This window comes from Cebus imitator, unplaced genomic scaffold (genome assembly GCF_001604975.1).
Source record: "Cebus imitator isolate Cc_AM_T3 unplaced genomic scaffold, Cebus_imitator-1.0 Scaffold217, whole genome shotgun sequence".
NCBI lineage: Eukaryota > Metazoa > Chordata > Mammalia > Primates > Cebidae > Cebus > Cebus imitator.
The window spans coordinates 3,117,661-3,133,444 of record NW_016107532.1 but is presented as its reverse complement, the minus strand read 5'-3'; the positions used below and the strand labels follow the sequence as shown (position 1 = coordinate 3,133,444).

The 15,784-nt window shown below is 45.2% G+C and overlaps 1 protein-coding gene across 2 annotated transcripts in view; it reads left to right on the top strand.

Annotated features, from left to right (window-relative positions):
* The window catches only part of NMT1 (N-myristoyltransferase 1), a 46,050-nt gene that overhangs the window by 13,618 nt on the left and 16,648 nt on the right, over positions 1 to 15,784 (top strand). For both annotated transcript variants that reach the window (XM_017549351.2, XM_017549353.2), the window contains exons 2-3: positions 5,718 to 5,826; positions 10,463 to 10,607. In XM_017549351.2, the coding sequence (XP_017404840.1) occupies positions 5,718 to 5,826; positions 10,463 to 10,607 (254 nt within the window). The remainder of the gene's footprint in view (positions 1 to 5,717; positions 5,827 to 10,462; positions 10,608 to 15,784) is intronic.

The window sequence follows — 15,784 nt, the reverse complement described above, 5'->3', positions numbered from 1 at the left end:
AAAAAATTTAAAAAACAATGAGGCTGAGTGCAGTGGCTCACACCTGTAATCCCAGCACTTTGGGAGGATGAGATGGGCAGATCACCTGAGGTCAGGAGTTCAAGACCAGCCTGACTAACATGGTGAAACCCTGTCTCTACTAAAAATACAAAAATTAGCTGGACATGGTGGCATGTGCATGTAATTCCAGCCACCCAGGAGGCTGAAGCAGGAGAATCTCTGGAACCTGCGATGAGGAGGCCACAGTGAGCCAAGATCATGCCATTGCACGCTAGCCTAGGCGACAGCGAGATTCCGTCTTAAAAAATAATAATAAACAAGCCTGGCGCGGTGGCTCACACCTGGAATCCCAGCACTTTGGGAGGCTGAGGAGGGTGGATCACGAGGTCAGGAGATCGAGACCATCCTGGCTAACATGGTGAAACCCTATGTTTACTAAAAATACAAAAAATTAGCTGGACGTCGTGGCGACTGCCTGTAGTCCCAGCTGCTTGGGAGACTGAGGCAGGAGAATCGCTTGAACCTGGGAAGCAGAGGTTGCAGTGAGCTGAGATCACACCACTGCGCTCCGGCCTGGGCAACAAGAGTGAGACTCTGTCTCAAAAACGAGAAAAAAAATGAACAAACAAAAAATGATGTCAGATTATTGGAGAAGGATTAGCCTGGCTTTGGTGAGGTCCTATAGTTTTGTTTTCTCTACGTTTAAATTGAGACCATTTTTCTGTGAAGTAGCATTTGCTTGCTAGGATGTTTTTTGAAATCCTACTCTCAATGTCTCTGAGCTTGGTTTCCTATGAATAATTAAATTATTGTAATTACCATGAAAGCTAACCCTAGTGGGCTCCCTGTAAGTCTGCTTTTGCTGAATTTGTTGTCTTCCTGTTTGGGGATGTTGACTGTAAGACTGTGTGAACTCATAATGTGTCCTCACAGATGGGGCTCAACAGTTGGTAGCTCAGTGAAAATGACTCATTAAAAAGCATGGTTCATGCCTGTAATCCCAGCACTTTGGGAGGCTGAGGCAGGTGAATCACCTGAGGTCAGGAGTTTGAGACCAGACTCACCAACATGGTGAAGTCCTGTCTCTACTAAAAATACAAAAATTAGCTGGGCTTGGTGGTACATGCCTGTAATCCCAGCTACTCAGGAGGCTGAGGCAGGAGAATACCTTGAACCCAGGAGGCAGAAGCTGCAGTGAGCTGAGATCGTGCCATTGCACACCAGCCAGCCTATGTGAAACTCTGTCTCAAAAAAAAAAAAAAAAAAAAAACCCACAACAAAAGGAAAGAAAAACTTTTCTTTGTTTTTCAGCCATGTGCTTGATGTACAAGTTGAAACAGGATTATTGCTCAGTAACTGGCTGCATGTACAAATTCAAGCCAATGTAAGCAAAATGAAATTTGCTCTCTGATTGTAGTTTCAGTCTTGGGGATTTCTAAACACTTGTATCGGCAATGCATAAAACAGAACAAGAGTTCAGCCCCAGATCCTTCCATAAAAATTGGGTTCATGAGGTAATAGCTACATGGAAATGTCTCCACTGAATAGCAAGAAAAAGGCAGGAAGGTAGTTTTTACAGCGATTTTGCATACTTGTAAAGACTTTCAAAGTTGGAAGAAGTAATTTTTTCTATTTTCCCCATGTGAAATTGTGTCTAGTAAGTCTCCAGTTGGTTAATATATAGCAATTCTTCACCTTACCTTTTTGATTGTTTCTTTTGTAGAATTATAAAAAGTTATTATGGTAATTCATATGCTGGGGCCAGATAATTTGTTTCACAAGCTGATATGAATAAGGACTTACAAATTGTATCCAACAGTGGGACACTGCTTTGTCTCCTAACATCAGCCAGTTTTTAAATCATATAATGCTGCACATAATCCTGAGACAAGTGAAAATATCTAGAGTAGGAAAACCACAGAGTTGTCATAGGCTGCAGATGGTCCTGTGTGCGATAACAAAATTGAGTTATTAAGAAGAAGTTATCTTTAGGCCATAAATGACTTTATGGTTTCTGTTCTTTGCCATGGCCTTGGGGGTTTTGCTAAGCATCTGGTTTTAAGGAAGTTACCTTATTTCCCCTTTGAGTGTTCTCAGTCTTCCCTCCATGTTAGCGCCTTTTGGGTCTCGTTAATATCATGCCAAGTAGGTGCACTTGCATCTGGACTTCATGACCTTATGCTTGGACTAAAGGAAACTCCAGACTTAACTGGATCTCTCTCTGACTTCACAGTCTTTCTGCATCAGGGGCATTGAGAGGCCTGGCCAAAAGGAAGCTGTGGGAGGCCAGGGTGGACAGCCTAAGTGGAACTCAGGGTGATTGATGGGTGTAGAGAAAAGTTGGGCTTGATACCTTCCAAGTTAAGAAGCTGCTGTCACTCTAGGATTTCAAGCATGGGAGGGACACATGAAAAGCCATTTTCACAGAGGTAAGTCCCACAGCTATATGGAGTTTAGGTGATGCAGAAAGATTGTGAAGGCAGATCCAGAAAAGGCTGGAGGTAACAAGTCCAAGGGTAAGTTCCTGAAGTCCGGATGTAAGCATTCCTACCAGGAACGGGAAGAGATAGGAGAAACTGAAGACATTCTATGAAGGGAAATGGCAGCATGTGATTTCAGATCATTTTCTCCCTGTACATAGGTACACAGTATCACTTTCTATGAAATGATAGTAATATTCTTAATAACTCCAAGGCATTTTGAGACCCTGAAGTCTTTCTGAATTATAAATTGTATTTCCCATAATGTTAATGGGAAAATGTATTTTATATTGTTTTAATTTTGGGTTGTTTGTTTGTTTTGAGACAGTGTCTGGCTCTATTGCCCAGGCTAAAGTATAGTTTTGTGATTTTGGCTCACTGCAGCCTCCTTCTCCCAGGCTTCAAGCCAAGCCTCCTGTGTAGCTGGGACTACAAGCTGGAACTACAAGTGCACCACCACATGTGGCTAGTTTTTGGATTTCTGGTAGATTCAGGGTTTGGCCATGTTGCCCATGCTGGTCTTGAACTCCTGCGCTCAAGTGATCTGCCTGCCTCAGCCTCTCAAAGTGTTAAAAGTGTTGGGTTTACAGGCATGAGCCACCATGCTGGGCCTTCTAATTCTTTGAAAATTGGTTATTTAGAATATATAGTTAAAATTATCTCTGGGTTTAGCCGATCCCACAGATTAGGATTCACTGTACTCAGGTTGGACTCTGAATTTTGACTTTTCTTTTTTTTTTCCAAGATGGAGTCTTGCTCTGTTGTCCAGAGCTGGAGTGCAGTGGCGCCATCTTGGCTCACAACAACCTCCGCCTCCTGGGTTCAAACAGTTCTTGCCTCAGCCTTCCAGGTAGCTGGGATTACAGGCACACACCACCATGCCCAGCTAATTTTGTATTTTTAGTAGAGATGGATGGGGTTGGCCGGGCGCGGTGGCTCAAGCCTGTAATCCCAGCACTTTGGGAGGCCGAGGCGGATGGATNCCAAGCTGTTTAGTAGAGTAAAATTGATAAAAATAATGTTCTTTGATATAGGGAATTTTTCCTTGTCCAAGATTTTGGAAATAGTCTCTCTTTCCTATAATAATATTAAAACTTTGAGGCCGGGTGCGGTGGCTCACACCTGTAAATCCCAGCACTTTGGGAGGCCAAGGCGGGTGGATCATGAGGTCAAGAGATTGAGACCATCCTGGCCAACATGGTGAAACCCCGTCTCTACTAAAATACAAAAATTAGCCGGGCGTGGTGGCACGTGCCTGTAGTCCCAGCTACTTCGGAGGCTGAGGCAGGGGAATTGCTTGAACCCAGGAGGCAAGATGCAGTGAGCCGAGATTGTGCCACTGCACTCCAGCCTGGCACCTGGTGACAGAGCGAGACTCTGTCTCAAAAAAACAAAACAAACAAACAAAAAAAACTTTGAATCTTATTTGAAAGAATTTTGCTGCCTAAAAAGTTACAACTATAACAGGTACTTACAATGAGATATTTGCTAAAATAGTAACATTATTTGAGATTATTTTGGTAAATAATATATTTTTATTTCAAACCTCAGAAAGATAATGAAATAACACTTCAAAACGTTAATTATTAATGATATTGTATGATATTTCTGTTATTAAAATATTTAGAGCTTTAGGTACCAGTACTCTTTGTGTCTTTTAAGCTACGTAAGTTCAGGAAGCAGGTATAATTATTCACTCTGCTTTTCAGATGAGAAAACAAGCAGAGAGGGGTTACATAACTTGCCCAGAGAGGGGTTACATAACTGTGTCTCACAGATGACAGTCTGTGGGTCATAAACTCAAATGTAAGTTCGACGTAAGTTTAGTCTATAAATTAATGTAATATAGCACCTTACCTTACTTTGTTTCATCTCATTGAATTTATGTGAAAAAGTTAGAATAAATAGGAATCCTTCATTTAAATATATTCCTATGAAAAAATATAAATTGCGAAAAGTGAGCTTTGTTGAATTATTTGCTTTAAATATGTATTAGCTATTTCTAAGCTGGGAGCTGGGCTCTTACATTGTAAGAGCTACTTGGTTTGAAATGTCTAGGGAGTTCCTTATACAAAACATATCTCTAAAGAAAGTTTGGGTATTAAGTTGGCGAAGTTATTTTTTCTCATAAAATTTCTGAGTTCTTCAGGGAACCATTTTCTTTTTTCTTTCTTTCTTTCTTTTTTTTTTTTTTTTTTTTTTTTTTTTTTTTTTTTTTTTTTTTTTTTTTTTTTTTTTTTTTTTTTTTTTTTTGAGACGGAGTCTTGTCTGTCGCCAGGTTGGAGTGCAGCAGCATAATCTTGGCTCACTGCAGCCTTTGCCTCCTAGGTTCAAGTGATTCTTTCTCAGCCTCCCGAGTAGCTGGGACCACAGGCGTGCTCCACCACGCCCAGCTAATTTTTGCATTTTTTAGTGGAGATGGGGTTTCACCATGTTGGCCAGGATGGTCTCGATCATTTGACCTTGTGATCCGCCTGCCTTGGCCTCCCAAAATGCTGAGATTATAGGCGTGAGCCGCTGCGCCTGGCCTAAGTTTTGTGTTTTTAATAGAAACAGGGTTTTGCCTTGTTGGCCAGGCTGGTCTCAAACTCTTGACCTCAAGTGATCCACCCACCTCGGCCTCGCGAACTGTTGGGATTACAGGTGTGAGCTAATGTGCCTGGCCGATTTAGGTGTTTATCATAATTGACCATTTTGGACACAGATTGCAGCAATGTTAATCTGCCTTTTCCCTCATCCCTCACTCCTTTTTCATACTGTCTTGTGTTCCATATCCAGCTGGGGAAACTCATGAAACCTAATACATTTGTGAGGTGGGGGAAGGAAGGGCAAAGCATTCCAGAAAAAGCCCACCACTGCCTTTTGGCTGTCATCCTTTTACATTCAGAGTTCAAGGACGTGTTGTATGAATGCCTTGTTAGCAATTATCATTCGTGTTTGGTGCCATTACCCTGGCAATCTAAAGAAAATAAACATAAAATAAAAGCAAGAACGGAAAAGGCCCTTTTGCACAAATAGGACATTCCTTGCCCAGCACTCCCTCCCTGAAAGCTGAGGGGGCGCCAGTGGGGAGGAGAGCTGGTGTCCTCCAAATGCCCTTTCTGGACCTGGGATCTTCAGTCTGAAGCCAACAGGCTTGATTAAGGAAGGCCTGGCTCCACAGAAAGCTCTTTGTCAGGGGTACCACAAAACAGATTTTTTTTTAAACCCTGCATCAGTATTTACTTTTTGTTACAGTGGTTTGAGTCCAGCCAATGACACTGGAGCCAAAAAGAAGAAAAAGAAACAAAAAAAGAAGAAAGAAAAAGGCAGTGAGACAGAGTCAACCCAGGATCAGCCTGTGAAGGTAACAAGGAGGCTCTGTTTTGTGTGACTGAGTCACTTTGTCACATGAGAGAGTTTTGAGGTAAATGTATAGGAACAACTTAGATTGACGTTCTCCACTGGTATTACTTCAAGATGGAAGAGTTGGATCCCACTGCTGTCCTCTGCTGCCCTAGACTAGGTGGCGAAACTGCTCTTAGTACCCTAAAAGACACAGCAGGTCAGACACTGACTCCCAAGCATGGGGCCCATCAGAATTGACAGGTTCCTACTGGATGTGCTGCTGTGCCAGTGCCCGGGGCGGGGGCTACGTGTGACAGCCCCTAGCGCCTAGAGCAGTGGTTTTCAGTCTTCTCTGTCTTATGTCCCCACCACTCTGACAATGAAAGGCCCCCCTTTTTTTTTTTGAGACAAGGTCTCCCTCTGTTGTCCAAGTTAGAGTGCCTTGGCATGGTTATAGCTCACTGCAGCCTCCACTCCTAGGCTCAAGTGATCCTCCCACCTCAGCCTCCCAAGTAGCTGGGACTGCAGGTGCATGCTACCACACCTGGCCAATTTTTTAAAAAAATTTTTTTGTAGAGATGGAGTCTCACTGTGTAACCCAAGCCGATGTTGAACTCCTAGGCTCTAGCAGTCCTCCTGCCCCAGCCTCCCAAAGTGCTGGGATTACAGGCTTGAGCCACCGCGCCCGGCCAAAGACCTCTTCTTAAGGCCTTTATATATTTGCAAACATTCTCTTAATGCCATAGTCATTATAATGAAAACCATGAGTCCCACAGAGTCTTTCTGAGTCTCCATGAGAACCAGTGGCCTAAGGCTTACAACCCAAGACTGACATGCTGGCATGAAACCCAGAGGTATGGGTAAGGATCATCTTGTTTCTTAAATAAAACAACATTACAAAATAAAACAATTTCAGATAAGCGTTGTCTTCTTCACAGTAGGCTCATGGGCAGGGGGACAACTCAAACATATCCATAATTCACCTTTTAGAACTGCCTTTGAAACCAGAGTCGGTAGCTCATGCCTGTAATGCCAGCACTTTGGGAGGCCAAGGTGGGTGGATCACCTGAGATCAGGAGTTCGAGACCAGCCTGACCAACATGGCAAAACCCAGCCTCTACTAAAAATACAAAAATTAGCCAGGTGTGGTGGCGTGTGCCTGTAGTCCCATCTACAGGAGGCTGAGGCAGGAGAATCGCTTGAACCTGGGAGGTGGAAGTCGCAGTGAGCTGAGATCGAGACATTGAACTCCACCCTAGGCGACAGAGTGATACTCCATCTCGGGGGGAGGAAAAAAAAATTAGCTGCCTGTGGTGACATGCACCTATAATCTCAGGTACTCAGGAGGCTGAGGCAGGAGAATCACTTGAACCTGGGAGAGGGAGGTTACAGTGAGTCAAGATCATGCCATTGCACTCCAGCCTGGGCAACAGGGTGAGATTCCATTTCAAAAAAAAAAAAAAAAATTAAAGCAAAGAACTGCCTCTGAAATAGTTTATAAACCTGGTAAAAAATCCATTTGCATTCCAATATAACCACACTTTGCTGTATGCCTCAAATGTTGTGCTTCAACTTGAATCTACTACCTTATTGAAATAGGACTTCCAGTAATTATTTACTATTTCCAATGTAAAACCCACTACAAAAAAATACCGTTATTATTTAATACCATGTCGCACTTCATTTAAATTAGCCCCAAACCATTACCATCCCCACAGGGTAGGTGGGGTCTTTCCTTTTTATTTATTTTATTTTTTTGAGACTCTGTCACTCAGTTTGGAGTACAGAAGTGCGAACATGGCTAACTGCAGCGTCTACTTCCTGGACTCAAGCAGTCTTCCCACCTCAGCCTCTCAAGTAGCCAGGACTGCAGGTGCACACCACCACACTCGGCTAATTTTTTTTATTATTTGTAGACACAGGGTCTCACTATATTGCCCAAGTTGGTCTCTAACTCAGGTACAAGAGTTCTGCCTGCTATGGCCTCCTGAATTGCTGAGATTACAGGAGTGAGTCACCACTCCTGGCCGAGAATTTAATAAACAGCAAGGGGAAGAAAATTACAATCCTACCTCCCAGGACTAAGCAATATGAACATATTGGTTTATATTCTCCCTTTCCTTTATAATCTAAGTGAAAAATAGAAAAGTAAATAAAAGTATTAGAAGAACATATATGTATTTTTATTATCCTAAGCCTGACATAGGACGAAGAAGCCATAAAATAAAAATTGACAAATATGAAACCATAAAAGTCATAAAATAACAACCTGGGGAATTATTTGCAATATATATATTAGTCAGTTTAAAATAATTGAATAGGCAGTTCAAAAAGAAAAAATATTAATGTTTAATAAATAACAAGATGGTTAAACTCATAACAGAAGAAATGACCATTAAAGCCATAATTCTTTCTCTTAGATTGGCATAGCTTAAGCCTTGGTAAACTTTTTTTTTTTTTTAAATAGGGACGGAGTCTTACTATATTGCCCAGGCTGGTCTTGAACTCCTGGGCTTAAGGAATCCTCCCACCTCAGCCTCTCAGAGTGCTGGGTTTATAGGTGTAAGCCACCACTCTCAACTGAGGGTTGGTAAATCTTAATGATGAGCCTCTGTCTGGAGCTGCTCTTTCTCTTTTTTTTTTTTTTATATGGAGTTTCACTCTTGTTGCCCAGGCTGGAGTGCAGTGGCACGATCTCAGCTCACCACAATCTCCGATTCCCAGGTTTAAGCAGTTCCCCTGCCTCAGCCTCCCAAGTAGCTGGGATTACAGGCATGTGCCACCATGCTTGGCTAATTTTATATTTTCAGTAGAGATTGGGTTTCTCCATGTTGGTCAGGCTGGTCTCAAAACTCCCGACGTCAGGTTATCCACCCACCTTGGCCTCCCAAAGTGCTGGGATTATAGGTGGGAGCCACCGTGCCTGGCTTGGAGCTATTCTCATACATCGTTTATTGGGTTATTAATTGATAGTCTCTTTTTAGAGAGCAAATTGATGATAAATAATTTCAAATGTGTATACCTTTTGATCCAGTAAGCCTCTTACTTAACTTTATCCTATAGAAATACATATCCCAGTGGGTAAAAATAGATGTATAAGAAAATTTATGCTGGGTGTGGTCGCCTGTAATACCAGCATTTTGGGAGGCTGAGGTGGGCAGATGGCTTGAGCTCAGGAGATTGAGACCAGCCCAGGCAAATTGTGAGACCTCGTCTTTACAAAAAACAAAGAAAAATTATCTGGGCTTGGTGGCCCATGCCTATAGTCGAAGCTACTCAAGAGGCTGAAGTGGGAAGATCCCTTCAATCCATGAGGTTGAGGCCGCAGTGAGCCATGATTGTGCCACTGCACTTCAGCCTGGGTGACAGAGCAAGACCTGTCTCAAAAAAAAAAAACAAACAGAAAATTCACTACAACATTGTTGTATTACTGAAGAACAAAATCACCAAAATGCCCATGAGTAGGGGGTTGGCTAAATATACTGTGGTCGTATGTACTGGTTGGTAGAATGGTTAGGTCCATGTGTTTTCACCTGGAAAGGTCTCTAAGACAGTTTGTACAATAATATTATGTGATCTAATTTTAGTTTTTGAAAAGCTTATGTGTGCATTTGGAACTTCCATGCAAAAAAACCCTGGAATTGCCAGGTGCAGTGGCGCATGCCTGTAGCCCCAGCTGCTCGGGAGGCTGAGGCTGGAGGATCGCTTGAGTCCAGGAGTTCTGGGCTGTAGTGCACTATGCCAATCTGGTGTCCGCACTAAGTTCGGCATCAATATGGTGACCTCCCAGGAGTGGGGGCACACCAGGTTGCCTAAAGGAGGGATAAACCGGCCCAGGTTGGAAATGGAGTAGGTTAAAACTCCCATGCTGATCAGTGGTAGGATCGCACCTTTGAATAGCCACTGCCCTCCAGCCTGGGCAACATAGCGAGACCCTGGCTCTATTATATTTAAAAAAAAAAAACCTCTGGAATTATATTTGCCTCTTCTCACCTTCCCAAGTGAAGACTGTTGATGACAGGGATTATATTTGGGGGATGGGATTATTGGGTTTTTACTTTCTATGTGTCTTACACATTTCTGCATTGTTTGAAATTCACATTGAGCATGTATTGCTTTTGCCATCAAACAACATAAGACTAATAAGGGGAGAAACGCTGCAGGCAGCACCCGCCTGTCACATAGTTCATTGTCAACCACTTTTTCTACAGTCGTAACGACCACTGGGATTAGGACAGAGGAACCAAACCCCTTCTTTGACTTGTACCCCTTAACTGTTTAGTTTTTTTGATGTGGAGCCTAGCTTTGTTGCCCAGGCTGGAGTGCAGTGGCACCATCTCAGCTCACTGCATCCTCTGCCTCCCAGGTTCAAGTGATTCTCCTTGCCTCAGCCTCCTGAATAGCTGGGATTACAAGTGCCTGCCACCACGCCTGGCTAATTTTTGTATTTTTAGTAGAGACAGGATTTCATCGTGTTGGTTAGGCAGGTCTAGAACCCCTGACCTCAAGTGATTTGCCTGCCTCGGCCTCCCAAAGTGCTGGGATTATGGGCCTGAGCACCGCACCCAGCCCCCATTAACTCTTGAACTCATAATTTGATCAAAAGTCTTACTAATATAATGAGCCTTTTCTCTCCCCAACTTTGTCTTGTTCAGATGAACTCTTTGCCAGCAGAGAGGATCCAAGAAATACAGAAGGCCATTGAGCTGTTTTCGGTGGGTCAGGGACCTGCCAAAACCATGGAGGAGGCTAGCAAGCGAAGCTACCAGTTCTGGGATACGCAGCCCGTCCCCAAGCTGGGTATGTATGTACTTGCTTGCTTTGCCAGGCCGAAGGCAAAGGATCTGCCTCAGCTGTACCTTCATGAGGGTTTTATGCTGAATTTGTAGGGAGGGCAGTAGAGTCCTGGAGTTCCTTGGTGGTGATTTTCGGAGAGTTGTCTTTAAAATGCAGCATAGAAGACTATTGTTTAGAGACCTTACCATCTTATAACAGCACAGGTTAAGAACAAATAATGATTCTTGTCAATAGTAGTGGCTTACACCTATAATCTCAGCACTTTGGAAGGCTGAGCTGGGAGGATCGTTTGAGCCCAGAAGTTCGAGACCAGCCTGGGCAACCTAGTGAGACCTCGTTTCCACAAAAGGTAAAAAAAAAAATTAGCCAGGCATAGTAGCATGCACCCATAGTCCCAGCTACTCAGGAGGCTGAAGTGGGAATATCACTTGAATCTGGGAGGTCGAGGTGGCAGTGAGCTGAGATCACGCCACTGCTCTCCAGCCTAGGTGACAGGAGTGAGACCCCCAACTCAGAAAATGAACAAACCAAAAAAGAACCCAAAAAACAAAACTTTTGGCACACAATGAGTGAGAATGTCTGCCCAGAGATCTTTTTCTCCACTCAGGCTTATAGAGAGTTTGTCTTGTTTGGGCACATGTTTATTTCTGGAATGGGCAAAGTCCCCAGCCTCTTCCCCTTTGTCTCTTAGCCAATGCATGCTTACTAAATGCAAAACGATTTGAGATTTTGCTCAGCAGTGAAGGCTCAACACCAGGAATACCGTACATAGGTTTCATCAGCAGCCCTTAAAAAAATTATAATGAACCACTAAAGGGGTGGAACAGGCAGAATGTCGAAAAGGATTCTGGAGAGGACTGCATCCTGTTAGACGTGCCTGCCAATACTGAGCCACAGCCAACCTTGATGGCTAACTTCAGGACCCAGTTGACAAAGTTTCTGAGGTGGTTGTATCATGATTCTGGACCCATTGATGGCCTAGTTCCTATTTTCTTTGTGACTAGGAAAGTAAGTATGTTGAAAAAACATATGTTCCAGCACCAAATATGAATGACTTTTAAATATAATGTCCACATTAGTGCTCCCCTCCAGAAACACAATGAGACTTGACTAGCACGTTTTGTGCAGAGAAGGGTGGGGCAGGGCTGGGCAGGTTAGGGCCAAAGACTGGTGAGGGGAGGAAGACAACCGTGCCCAAGGAGATCTGTCTGCTGCAGAGGTGGGGAACAGCTACTCCATGTGGCCTGCAGACCTACACAGGATGGGCGTTGCCTGATTGCTAGTAGAAATGCAGTTTGTCAAGCCTCACCCCAAAGCTGCAGAATCAGAACTGGCAGGCGATTTCTGTCCACTTTGAAAGTTTGAGAAGCTCTGCTCTAGAGCAGATGCAGTTCTTAGAAGCTTGGTTACAGCAGAAGCAAGCCAAAGAGGTGCATCCCTACAGCAGAGGAAGAGCAGAGCGCTGCCCAGGGACAAGAGGGGTGCCGATTCCCCCGATTTCCCCACCACGTTGTGTGTTTGGCTGCCTACATCAGCCAGGTCCCAGGCCCGCTGGCTAAGCCTTCCAGCAAGGCTTTGGGCCACAGGATGGGGGTCCCAGTGACCAGTTTCTCACTGAGGAGCAGGAAAGATGCAGAGAGCCACACATCTCACCTCTGAATGAAATCCCTGATGAGGTGTTGTGTGGCGGCTGCTATACATCTTGGTCCTGTTTTCAGATGGCGTTTTGGTTTGATTTTATTTTTCCTGAGGAATTTGCAAATGAGTAACCTTGCTGCATTCTTCATAAATAGTGGCACCTGGTAAAGAGGCAGATTGAGGCCGGACATGGTGGCTCATGCCTGTAATCCCAGCACTTTGGGAGGCCGAGGCAGGTGGATCACCTGAGGTCAGGAGTTTGAGACCAACCTGGCCAACATGGTAAAACCTCATCTCTACTAAAAATACAAAAATTAGCTGGGCATGGTAGCACGGGCCTGTGATCTCAACTACTTGGGAGTCTGAGGCGGGAGAATCGCTTGAACCCGGGAGGCAGAGGTTGTAGTGAGCCGAGATTGCACCGCTGCACTCCAGCCTGGGCGGCAGAACAAGACTCTGTCTCAAAAATAAAAAGAGGCAGATTGGGATTAATTTGCTTCCGTTCCTCTTCAGTCCAGCAATACTTTGTTTTCTTCTCACCTGTAAATGTAGAACGTGCTTCAGTTTAGTTCTCAGAAAGCTCAAGAGAAAGCCACACAATTGCTCATACGGTCCCTGACAGTTTGAGGAAGGAGGAGCAAGGTTTGGTTTTATTTCTTCGGCTTTGCCTTCTGTGCAGCATGTGGAATGGGACTCTGGAAGAGCAGTTGCCCTGAGCATCTGATGAGTCTGCCTTTGAGGCTCGGGGTCAGTCAAGCACCGGTTAGATTCCTTTGTTTGTGTCAGCCTGTAGAAAGTGCCACCTTGCCAGGTGTGTTAGTCTGTCTGCATGGCTGAGGTGTCACCCTAGTTCTGAGTTTTTCAGGGTTGGTGTCACCTACAGCTTCTTGCTCTAATTTTTTTCTCACTTAAATGGAGGACTGAGGATTGTAAATCTCATGCGTATCAGCTGCACTGTGTTTTTACAGCACTCCCCACCTTCTTGGGAGAGTTTTAATTAAATGGTATTCCACTAAAGAGACCTACATGACTCTCATTATTTTCTTGAGACAGGGTCTCGCTCTGCCACCCAGGCTAGAGTGCAGTGGCACAATCATGGCTCACTGCAGCCTTGACCTCCCAGGCTCAAGCAGTCCTCCCCCCTCAGCCTCCTGAGTAGCTACAACTGCAGGTGCCTGCCACCATGCCTGGCTAATTTTTAAATTTTGTGGAGACGGGGTTTCACCATGCTGCCCAGGCTGGTCTCGAACTCCTAGGCTCAAGCTGTCCTGCCTCAGCCTCCCAAAGTGCTGGGATTACCATCGTGAACCACTGCAGCTGGCTGAGACCTGCAATTCTTTAGAAGCTTAAAATTATCCTAGGTTTACCCACGGAAAGGCCTTCTTAGGCCGGGTATGGTGGCTCAATGCCTGTAATCCCAGCACTTTGCGAGGCCAAGGTATGAGGATTGCTGGAGCCCAGCAGTTCAAGACCAGCCTGGACAACAAGGTAAGAACTCCTCTCTACAAAAAAATTTAAAAATTAGCCGGACGTGGTAGCACATGCCCGTGGTCCCAGTTTCTCAGGAGGCTGAGTAGGAGGATCGTTGAGCCTGGAGCTCAAGGCTGCAGTAAGCCATGATTGTGCCACTGCTCTCCAGCCTGGGTGACAGAGCGAGTCCCTGTCTCAAAGATGAAAAAAATACAAATGAAAGGCCTTCTTAGCAGAAGTGTTTTAGTCTGTATAACAACCGTAAGCCTCCAGTGGAACCTTTCATCCCCTCTTCAGATAATGTCTTTTTTCTTTTTTTTTTTTGAGACAGAGTTTCACTCTTGTTACCCAGGCTGGAGTGCAATGGCGCGATCTCGGCTCACCGCAACCTCCGCCTCCTGGGTTCAGGCAATTCTCCTGCCTCAGCCTCCTGAGTAGCTGGGATTACAGGCACGCGCCACCATGCCCAGCTAATTTTTTGTATTTTTAGTAGAGACGAGGTTTCACCGTGTTGACCAGGATGGTCTCGATCTCTTGACGTCATGATCCACCCGCCTCGGCCTCCCAAAGTGCTGGGATTACAGGCTTGAGCCACCGCGCCTGGCCTTCTTTTTTCTTTTTAAAGTCATCCCTTTGCCACTTATGTCAATGGAAGCAGTATCCTTTCTGCCTTGGCTCAGTGGAATCCAGTCTGGCCACTCTGTTTTAAAAAGTAACTATCAAAGGGAGGATGTACACTCACCTGGTTTCCATGGGTCCCGGAGAGAAGCTTCCCCTTTCTTTTCCCTCTCCCTGGTCTTTGTTTGGTTTAATGTTTTCCATATCCCAGTCTCATTTCTCCAAAGTCCTTCACAGTTGCACTGCATTGCTTAGTTTGGAGTCTTTTTTTTTTTTTTTTTTTTTGAGACAGGAGTTTCGCTCTTTTTTGCCCACAGTGGAGTGCAATGGTGCAATCTCGGCTCACCATGACTTCTGCCTCCCAGGTTCAAGCAATTCTCTTGCCTCAGCCTCCCAAGTAGCTGGGATTATGGGCATGCGCCACCACGCCTGGCTAATTTTGTATTTTTAGTAGAGCCGGGATTTCTCCATGTTGTCAGGCTGGTCTCGAACTCCCGACCTCAGGTGATCCACCTGCCTCGGCCTCCCAAAGTGCTAGGGTAACAGGCATGAGCCACCACGCCTGGATAGTTTGGGATCTTTGATGTTTGTTGTCACAGAAAGAATTTTAGGGAAAGAGTGTGCAGAAAGAAGCCCATTGAAAGTTCAGGGTTTTCTTTGAACTTCCAAATTCTTTTAAAACAAGTTTCAGGTATCATCCTTGGTCATGTACTGGTTCATGTTGGCCTTGAGAGACTTGGCTGCAATCTTGCTGTGCTCTGCAGAGCTGCTTTCCCACCTCTGCTCAGCAGGAGGCACTCAGAGGCCGTTGTAAGGGAGAGGGCATGACACACACACACACACACACACACACACACACACACACCCTGTACTCAGAGGCCGTTGGAGAGGGCAGGCCACACACACACACACACACACACACCCTGTTCTCAGAGGCCGTTGTAAGGGAGAGGGCAGGCCACACACACCCACACACACACCCTATTCTCAGAGGCTGTTGTAAGGGAGAGGGCAGGCCACACACACACACACACAACCTGTTCTCAGAGGCCATTGTAAGAGAGAGGGCAGGCTACACACACACACACACACACACACACACACACACACCCTGTTCTCGGCCGTTGTAAGGGAGAGGGCAGGCTACATGCACACACACATACGCGCACGCGCACACACACACACACACACCCGTTCTCAGAGGCCGTTGTAAGGGAGAGGGCAGGCTACACGCACACACACACATACACACACACACACACCCTGTTCTCAGAGGCCATTGGAGAGGGTAGGCCACACACACACACACACACACACACCCTGTTCTCAGAGGCCATTGGAGAGGGTAGGCCACACACACACACACACACACACACACACCCTGTTCTCAGAGGCCGTTGTAAGGGAGAGGGCAGGCTATACGCACACACACATACACACACACACACACACAC